This window comes from Sander lucioperca, chromosome 21, assembly GCF_008315115.2.
Source record: "Sander lucioperca isolate FBNREF2018 chromosome 21, SLUC_FBN_1.2, whole genome shotgun sequence".
Classification (NCBI taxonomy): domain Eukaryota; kingdom Metazoa; phylum Chordata; class Actinopteri; order Perciformes; family Percidae; genus Sander; species Sander lucioperca.
The window spans coordinates 13,336,075-13,345,584 of NC_050193.1; the positions used below are offsets into that span (position 1 = coordinate 13,336,075).

Below are 9,510 nucleotides of genomic sequence, written 5' to 3' on the forward strand. Positions count from 1 at the left end.
TGAATTATCTATCCCACACAGCTTGTACGTGTTTCTTTAGTGAGTGTTTTAGCTTTGTTAGGGGGATAATTTAGTGCTGTAGTTATTGCTGTCATCCTGTTCTTTTTTTTCCTCCTAGGAAAAAGATGAAAATGGAAGTGAGTTGGAGACCGCGAAGCCCCAAAACAAAAGGAAGAGAGATAAGGAAAATGACGAAGTCATAAGTGGTAAAGAAGAAGATGATGATGTTGATGAATCCAGGGCAAAGAAATCCCGTCGTCAGTCAACCTCATCATCAGGTAGGTTATAACTTATTTTTCTATGCATTTAGATGTAGCCTGTAGTTTTAATAATCTATAGCATGTTTTACTGTACACTTTAGTTACTCAATAAAACATGTCATGGACTATAATTTACAATAGGACTAGAGCTGCAAATAATAATGATTTATTTTTAATTAATTGCTGGGCTGGAAAATGGCCCATCAGTCCTTGGGGATGTCATCAACGGTCTTCTTTTGTCCGACCAACTGTCCAAAACTCAAAGACATTCAGTTTACAGTGAAATAGAATAGACAAAGCAGATCATCATATTTGAGAAGCTGGAACCAACAAATGTTTGGCATTTTTGCTTTAAAATGACAAAATATTGCATTGATTATCAAAAGAGTTGCCAATACAATTTTCTGGGAAACAACAAAAGATTTATTTCAACTAATGGTTGCAACTCTAAGTAGGACACATACATTTTGCAACACTAGGGTGTAGCTGAATCTCAGGTCAGCTGTGGCACAGAAAACCACTTTTTTTTGTTGGTATGCCACTCATTGGAGGCATTTGATATTTCAGATAGTCTCACTCCTGACCTACGTTAACCTTACCTTGTCTGTGTTCTCCCCAGTGAGGTTTGTTCATTTACCATTGAGTTTTGTTGCTCCATTGTAAACAATGAAATGTTGTCTTTTCTTGTCTGGCTAATGATAGAATCAGAAGACAAAGAGGAATGTGAAACTGGAAGTGAGGAGGAAGCACAAATGAAATCTGAATCTGAGGATGCAGAGCAAGAGGTGAAAAACTCCAAGCGAATAAAAAATGGAAACCGTAAACCGCAGATAAACAGTGAAGACTCATCAGATGAGGACGTTAATAAGTCTGAAAAAAAAGGGAATGAGAGTGACTGTGATAACAGTCCAAAAGAAATGGTGATAAAAAGAGCAAATGCTACAAAGACTGGAGAGACAAGAAGCAGCAATACAAGTCAAGGAAAGACAGCACAGAGTGATGAAGAGAATGAAACTGACACGGATAGCAAGTCAGAAAAGAGTGAAAAAAGCAATGACTCCTCAGATGACAGTGAAAAAGGTGACTATGCAAACATGATACTTGCATATCCCATACATACATGTTATTTACTTTGACATTTTTTATGTGACATGTGATATGACTTTGTGTAATGCAGAAGAAGAAGTCTCGGTGGAAAAGAGAGATAACGACCCAGAGTCTGATTCATCGTCACTCCCCTCAATTGAGGATGAAAAGAATAGTGGAAAAGAAAATTCCCAAGATGATAAAAAGAAGAAAACCATGAAAAAAGAGCAGAAAAAAGAAAAAAGCAACGGAGGTCAAAAGGTGAGCCCATAAGTGATGTCATCAATCTAAATTAGTCAGATCAAAACAAACGAGCTTTGTAAAGTTTAATGAAGTCGGTAAGTGTCCTGACTCTTCATATTGAGTATTCCTTTGATGGGTCAGGAGACAGCGTGCAAGATGAATGGTAGAAAAGCAAAGCTGAAGTTTTCAAAATGGATCACTAAAACAGGTGTAAATTAGGTAAATGTAGGGTTAGGGTAAATGATATGTTTTCCTCACAACCTGCTTGTCCTCGAAATTATCCAGCAGGGTGACAAAGCTGTCGTGAGGCTCAAGCGCTACATTTCTCTCTGTGGTCTGAGGCCGAATTACAAGAAGCTCCTCGATGGCTGTCGCTCTGTTCGCTCCCAGGTGGCTGTTCTGAAGAAGGAGCTTGAAGAACTTGGTGTCCATGGTCAGTGGGAGTACATTCACCTATTAACAGACCACACATTCAGGGCATAATTCCTGCATTTTTTTTTTTACATTTGCCTAATTATAAGGTATCTTGAATGCATTTTCTGTTGATTCTAAGGGGTAAAAGTAGCCTGACGTCGTCATACTCAGATTCTAGTCAGAATATGAGTCTGATACTCCTCCATTGGGCTGTGATTATGGGGCGTGTTTCAACTGAACCAGGAAAGAAAATGCCTCTGCACTCAATTGAATAGACCTACAACCAATCGGAGCAACAGAGACGGACTTTACAGAAGCTGCAAGTCAAAGGCAGGCTTCGGCAGAGCAAATGCAGAGGCGACAGTTTCCGTGTGTGTGTGTGTGTGTGTGTGTGTGTGTGTTTATTTTATTTATATATATATATATATATATATATATACACACATACACACGTGGTTGTGGTTCTCTGTTCCTCTTTTAAAATGAATGCGCTGTCGATATCTTCTATAACAGACGTGATGGCAGCCATCTTTGTTGTAAACAAATTCAACCCAAGCGCTCTTTGGTGACGTGGTTGATTACGTTACTGTTGATCATCTGTCCATCATCGTATAAAGCCCGCCCTGACAATTTGATTGGTCCAAACAGCTCTGGTTCGAGCATAGTTGCTCCACAACGGATTAAGTCCATGTCGGTACACGATCCGTTCTGCCTGCACGATCCGTTCTGCACATGCGCAAGATAATACTGTTTTACCGAGGATACGACCTGCACGATCTGTTCCACGCTAGCCTATGGCTAGCCTCCACCGGGAAGCTAACGTTAGTTTAGCTAACAGCTAATTCGGCTAACCGCTAGCGGACAGCTAGATTCAGTCTAAAATAACGTTAACTCAAACTTAATGGGAAAAGCAGCTACAGCTAAATTAAGACTTCACAGTAATAACAATAAAGACAAGTATTGAGTGATTGTATTTTAAATGAGCACAAGTAAAGTAGAACTGACGTAACAGCTGTTATATATGTTAGGTGTTTGTTATATATGTCAACGTTTATTTTCAAGTTTTATTTTGAGGGTCTTTTAAAGTTATTACATGCTGTCTCAGCTAGCAGTTAGCCGAATTATCTGTTAGCCAAACTAATGTTAGCTTGCCTGTGGAGGCTAACGGCAGACTGCTACAATCAGCTAGCGGTTAGCCGAATTAGCTGTTAGCTGAACTAACGTTAGCTTGGCTGTCGACCGGAAGCGTGGAACAGATCGTGCAGTGTCGTAAATCCTCGTACAACCGCGCATGCGCGAACATTTTGCGCATGTGCAGAACGGATCGTGTACCGACAGTCCAGACCGAACTTCCTGACCTGAAATGTTGTGGGCGGGGTTAAGTTCGGCTGGCATCCAGGCTAGGGTAAAAGAGAATAGGGAAATTTGTGGCCCCAAAAAAACGAATCCTAATGTTCTGTGGTGTCACCAGAAGGCCAACTTCACACCCAACCTACACAAAAAATATCAAAATTAAACTACCAGTCTGCCAAGACATTTACCAAGCCCCTACCTCTGTAGTTCTGCAGTGTGGCATTTGTAAACAATGTCAAAGGTTTAAGTTTTTATTCTTAATAATTGATACAATATGATTAACTCAGGGAACCATGGGTTAAAGTGATAACGTGCATTTGTGTCTTTTCACACAGGTCAGCCATCTGTTAAGAAATGCAAAATAGTCCGATTGAAAAGAGAGGAAACTCAGGAACTAGCAGAGCTTGATGTCAGCAACATCATTGCCACAAAAGGTAACAATTTGAATAATCCAAACCTTTATTGCCCCTAGGGGAATTTGCTTTGCACATAGCATAAAAGAACATTAAATACACCAACAACCATACATGACAGCACAAAAAATAAACGTGTTGTTAATTTGTCTTGTATGCACCATTGAGGTAAAGTTAGCAAAAAATGTATGCTTTTAAATTGAGGGTGTTTGTCATTATAGTGTACTATTACAAATTAAGAACTTTAGACATTTACTAATTTCTCAAATAGGAAACTGTCCACCATCCAAAGCAGTATCAAACATGCTGCATACACCACATACTGTAAAATATTACCTATAGTTGTGGTTTATAACCTGGTTGGATCAAGAAGTGCATAGTGCACCTATAGCATAAGTGTAATTTACGTAAGTTATGTAAGTTACGCCCTTGACCTATAGTAATGCTATTTTTGCAATTGTCTGTAATGTTGAAGTGATTCAGTCACAAGTATTGTTAATCATTTTATTGCACATGCAAAATGTGTAATAATAATCTAATAATAATGATTATTAGAACCACTAATGTGGGTACCTCTCTCAGGTCGACCTAAACGCAGAGCAGCCTCAGCATGGCAGGAAAAATGCGAGCCTCCGTCCTCGACATATCTGCACACTCTGAACTCCGGCTCTGACAGTAATGAGGAAAACAATTCACACAGAGGGCGCAAGAGAACAGACTGGGCCAACCTGCAGGGGATCATCAGTGATGATGCAGACAGCAACTGACATGGACAATTCCTCTTGCAAGTGTTTGCAATTTTTCAGAGGCCACTTTGGATGTGGACATTCCTTTTTCTTTGTTCAAGTTGGGTTTTGGTCTTTACAAATCGTTTTGATACTGAATGTGATACTAAATATTTTTAAAACCCTAATAAATTGATACATGAGGTGACATGTATTGTAATGTAAAATGTACATCTGTTATATATTTCAAATAAAAGTACTTTGCTCTAATGAAACAGCAATTTTATTCTAACCTAAATTAAAACATGAGGAGTGCTAATGTATTATTGCTTTTTCCTAATTGAATGAAATACTGTATATAAAACGGGCAACAACAACAATACAGGATAGCATTACAGGAATCAGCCAGCATTATACTAGTGGCCATCAGTGGCGCCGGCAGGATTTTATTTCTTACTACGCAGAAGAATCGCCTGCACTCTAGTAGGTAGGTTACTACGCGCACACATACAGTCTGTTAGCGAGTGAGGGAGATTGATTTATGTTTTTTGTACTAACGTTACCGATACAACATCACCATACAGTTCTAATTAGCCTATCGTACACTTTTCAAATACCAGCCAACAGGCCGGTGTACACCACTGCAGCTTTATACGCACGTCATTTGCAGAAGTTATGCTAGTACGCCACACATCCAGCCACACATTGTCACCCAATATTCATACTTCCACATGGTGTCAATAATGTAGTCATATCTGTAGTGCCTTTCAAAAAAAACTAAATAAGTCACTGAGGGGCGAACAGTTTAACTTATTCCGGACTCCTACTCTGGGGTAAAACTGTGAGCTTTATTATTTTGGATTCGGCGATTTATTCACAATCGTATTCACATGCTGCAATGTTCCACTTACGAGTCGGAGACAAGAGTAAAGTTCTCGCATTAAACGGTTTGTTAAAGCACTATAAAGGTACCGAGAAAACATTGTGTCGCAATGTCTCACAGAAAAAAACTGCGCTGTCAACAGACTGTAACAACAAAAACAACAGAGATTTCGTCTTCAGCCGGCCAGGCAGAAATGTGCAGTAATTCTGTATCCAGACGTTGTGTGACTAAGAACAGCATACACATGTGTTGTCGTACACAACGTAACCCCGCAACAACGAAGCAAGTAACAAGAAATATCTCATTGACCTGACAGAGTGCGTGCGGTGCGGACCATACCGCACCTACCTCTCCCGTAGGACCGGTCCGTTTGCAAAATAAATCCGAGTTTACAAACATTAGTTCCGGTGTTACACCGAAATCTGTGACCCATCGAGATCGGTGTCCCCCTACCTCAACCTGAACCAAACCCCTGTCCCTAACCTTAACCACGGAAGGGGGCGCTACGCTTTTAACAGGAGGGACACAGATCACGACGGGTCACAGATTTCGGTGCAACACCGGAAATGTGACGCAGATATTTTCAGGGGAAACACTGTGAGTGTTCAAGCTGCTCAAGTCAACTCATAATTCCCGGAGTAATCACTAATAATTGTAATGCTTTTGTAATCTCTCCAAGGTTAATACACTATGACCACCAAATGGTACACCGATATGGGGAGAAATGTGTTTAAAACATACATTTGCACTCTATTTTAAGGCCTCAAGCCCTCAGTACGCCACAGAACATACTATTTCATACAATGAAAAGAAGACATTAATTGTGTAGCCTAACCCTTTTCCTGTGAGTTTTGGTATATTCTCTAAAAGTAAATTAACTTAGAGCTCATGCTACACATTTCATGCAGGAATGGATGATAATGGACCAGATAAGGTCTTTGCTGAGCTCAAGACCAGGGACATCGGAGGATGGGGTGTTGCTCAGATAGCTGCTGGCAGTGGGCTTGCTGTATATGCTATGTGGGTGGGAATCCTCCAGCCAGGCTTCCGAAAAGTCCCCTTGAGCCTACAGGTATGGTCTACATCTTCAATAACTATTGATGTAACTAATTTTGTAATTGTACATTGATGTTTTTATCAGAAGTTCTATACAATTTCTTCTAGGTCCCATACATTCCTGCCAGCAAAGCTCAAGTAGATCATGTAATGACATTGCTGAGAGGTCGAAAGGGAGGCCTTGTAGATTTGGGATCTGGTGATGGTCGCATTGTAAGTATAAGCATATTTGGGCTCCTTTTTCTTGCACTGGAGAGCAATGGGTTTTGACCGGGGTCATTTTGAACCCTAAAGGTCTTGGAAGCCCATCGGCAGGGTTTCACTCCTGCTGTTGGTTATGAGCTCAACCCTTGGCTTGTTCTCATGGCCCGCTTTCATGCGTGGAGAGCAGGCCATCATGAAAAAGTGTCGTACCGACGTGAAGATCTCTGGAAGGTTTGACATTTATCACTTGTATGCATTAGTAACACTCCTGTTCAAATTTGCTAGACCTAAGTTACGCCGGCCACCATTTAATGACGACATTTTACAGTTTTATTGTAATTTGTCTTGGCAACAATATGTTATTGCAACAACATAATAGTTTGAATGGAAATGTCCGCTCAAACTAGAAAAAGATAGCAAGAATGACACAGTCAGACTCCCTCACATACACATACATTGTTCCTAGTGGTCTAGGTTGCCCTTGTGGTTTACTTTATTCTGGCCATTTGAATACTAAAAGAACATTGTTTTTTTATGTGATCAGTGTATTTGTGTTATTTTATGCTGAATTGTTAATAAAGTGGCCTATTTACCACCTCCCTTGTATCTTCAGGTCGACTTGACAGAATGCAAGAATGTCACAGTGTTTTTGGCTCCAAGCGTGGTGAGTAATATAGAGATCCATGTATGTGTATGTGTCATATGTGTATGAAGGGTACATAACAACAGTATTCCCTTGACGGTATAACATACCCTGTGTGTACACTCTCCATATGGGTTTGTTTTTGGCTGTTGCATTTTCTCTTGAATTTTTAGTTTTTACCTTGCTGGGATAGCATATTCCTTAAACAGACAGGTGTAATTAGACAACTTCAGAAGAAATTTTGGACTCCATGGTGGAGCTACTTTTCTACAGGCATGATGAAGTAAAAATGTAAATGCTTTGTGTGTGATGGTCAAAAGATCCCTACTACTGTGGAAATGTCTTTGTCTCAGCAAGTGTGGAACGTGGCTTTTCAGGCTCTGGACGTTAAAGGTGGCTTGTGTGTTTTTAGTACAAACAGTAACAACAGTATTCCTGTGTATAGTACATCCCTTGACGTAGAGCTGGGCGATATGGAGAAAAAATCAAATTTCACAATATTTTTGACCATATGCATCAATGTCGATATTTCTGCGATATTGTAGGGTTGACTTTTGGTGCTTTCACAAAAATGACACAATGAGATTTTAGATGAATAATCATCAATGTCAATATAATGACTTAGTGGCTAAAGGCAAATAACAGAACATCTAGAAAAGTCTGGTAAATTCAGAAAATTACATCACTTTACTGTATTGCAGCCTTTAAAACCAGGAAAAGACAACACTTGTTTAAGAAATTTAAGACGATATCTAGTCTCATATGTTTTGATGTCGATACATATGGGTGTGAGATATTAATATTATTAGGCGTGGTGGGTCAAGAGATTTTTTTTTTTAGAAATAGAGAAGCAGCCTCACTTCTAAATTGTTTGTAATTTGTTACCTGAGTACCATGACCTTACTACATTTGAACAGATCCCTGATACACCAGGGAACAAAATCTAGGAATAATCTGTCAGCACATGGTTGAGGTGCTGTTGCATTCAGATGCACATTATCATGGGTCAATTTTAACATTGCAGTAATTTTGTATTGTGCTCTTGTGTTCCTAGCTTTCATTATTGCAGCAGAAGTTGGAGGCTGAGCTTCCTGATGATGCCTTAATGGTAGCTGGTCGTTTTCCCTTCCCTGACTGGACACCCTGCAGGATTGAGGGACATGGTGTGGACAGAGCCTGGGCATATAGCATGCAAGCACAAAGACGGAACACCTTCAAGAAAAATGACAGACAGCTTACAGATATCGACCTCAACAAGGAACTAACCAATGAGAAAGGATCCACTTAAAGCTACATGGATGATTTCTTTGTACATTTGATTTGTTATTAGCAAAGTTTAAACCAGAAATTAAAGCAAGGGTTTCTGTTATATTCATAAATGTAAAACCATACCTTTGCCTTAAGAAAACTGTAGATATTTTAGGGATTACCTGCCTGGGGGGGAGTAAGCTTCATTTTTTTCTGTTGTGTTCAGTATATGCTAGAGATGTTCCAATACCATTTTTTTTTATTCCCGATTCCAATACCTGACCTTGCGTATCGGCTAATACTGAGCACAGATCCGATACCAGTGCGTATGGATGTGATGTTATTGCTATCATTGTTGTATGGCCTGGCTCAGGTTCAACCGCCTTTTAAACATGAACAAATACAGAAAATTAATGTCATAGAACTTTCTGTTTTTATCAAGTTTGAAAGTTGGTCATACAGTAAAAAGAACATAAATAAACTATTTTAAAGTAGATGGTGCAGCTAGTTTTCTACAGGTATGATGAAGTAAAAATGTAAATGCTTTGTGTGTGATGGTCAAAGGCCGTTAGTAGCCTACTGTGGAAATGTCTTTGTCTCAGCAAGTTTGGAATGTGGCTATTCAGGCTCTGACGTCAAAAGGGGTTAGTGTGTTTTTCCCCAATCTCACAAACAAATTATAACACTTGTTTTATAGGGCCCATAGTGTATAAAGTGTACATGCAGTATTACTGCAGCAGTAACAACAGTATCCCTGTAGTACATCCCTTGACGGTAAAACATACCCTCTGTATGTTTGGGCTGTTGCATTTTGTCATGATTTTTTAGATTTTACCTTCCTGTGATAGTTTCTGCTATAAAGGTAATTGCTCTAATCTATGTATGGTCTTTGAATTGACCCATGCACCATGTGCTGGGCACTTAATGTGCCACCTTAATTCAGGTAATGTGTGTGCAGTATTTGGATGAAATTCCGCTGTGG

General features: G+C 39.6%; 2 protein-coding genes across 4 annotated transcripts in view; both read left to right on the forward strand.

Annotated features, from left to right (window-relative positions):
* Positions 1-4,764, forward strand: part of hirip3 (HIRA interacting protein 3) — a 6,319-nt gene extending 1,555 nt beyond the window's left edge. Inside the window, exons 3-8 of one of the 2 annotated variants that reach the window (XM_031320751.2) lie at positions 119-278; positions 963-1,340; positions 1,438-1,607; positions 1,875-2,022; positions 3,692-3,790; positions 4,352-4,764. In XM_031320751.2, coding sequence (XP_031176611.1) covers positions 119-278; positions 963-1,340; positions 1,438-1,607; positions 1,875-2,022; positions 3,692-3,790; positions 4,352-4,536 — 1,140 coding nt within the window. In that variant the 3' untranslated portion in view covers positions 4,537-4,764. The remainder of the gene's footprint in view (positions 1-118; positions 279-962; positions 1,341-1,437; positions 1,608-1,874; positions 2,023-3,691; positions 3,791-4,351) is intronic. The other variant, XM_031320752.2, reaches the window with a different exon arrangement.
* Positions 4,765-4,872: 108 nt separating this feature from the next.
* Positions 4,873-9,407, forward strand: antkmt (adenine nucleotide translocase lysine methyltransferase). 2 transcript variants are annotated; one of them, XM_031320754.2, is made up of 6 exons: positions 4,873-4,981; positions 6,286-6,449; positions 6,542-6,646; positions 6,728-6,868; positions 7,251-7,301; positions 8,335-9,407. In XM_031320754.2, the coding sequence occupies exons 2-6, from the start codon at positions 6,288-6,290 to the stop codon at positions 8,566-8,568; spliced, it is 693 nt and encodes a 230-aa protein (XP_031176614.1). In that variant the 5' UTR covers positions 4,873-4,981; positions 6,286-6,287; the 3' UTR covers positions 8,569-9,407. The 2 variants fall into 2 exon arrangements, with proteins under 2 accessions (XP_031176614.1, XP_031176615.1); XM_031320755.2 differs by having other exon boundaries at positions 4,882-4,977.
* Positions 9,408-9,510: the final 103 nt, after the last annotated feature.

Excerpts from the sequence above, each read along its gene's own strand:
- antkmt (XM_031320754.2), top strand. The coding sequence starts at position 6,288 with ATGGATGATAATGGACCAGATAAGGTCTTTGCTGAGCTCAAGACCAGG. Across the intron at positions 6,450-6,541 it reads AAGTCCCCTTGAGCCTACAG|GTCCCATACATTCCTGCCAG; the intron begins GTATGGTCTACA and ends AATTTCTTCTAG. Across the intron at positions 7,302-8,334 it reads TGTTTTTGGCTCCAAGCGTG|CTTTCATTATTGCAGCAGAA; the intron begins GTGAGTAATATA and ends TTGTGTTCCTAG.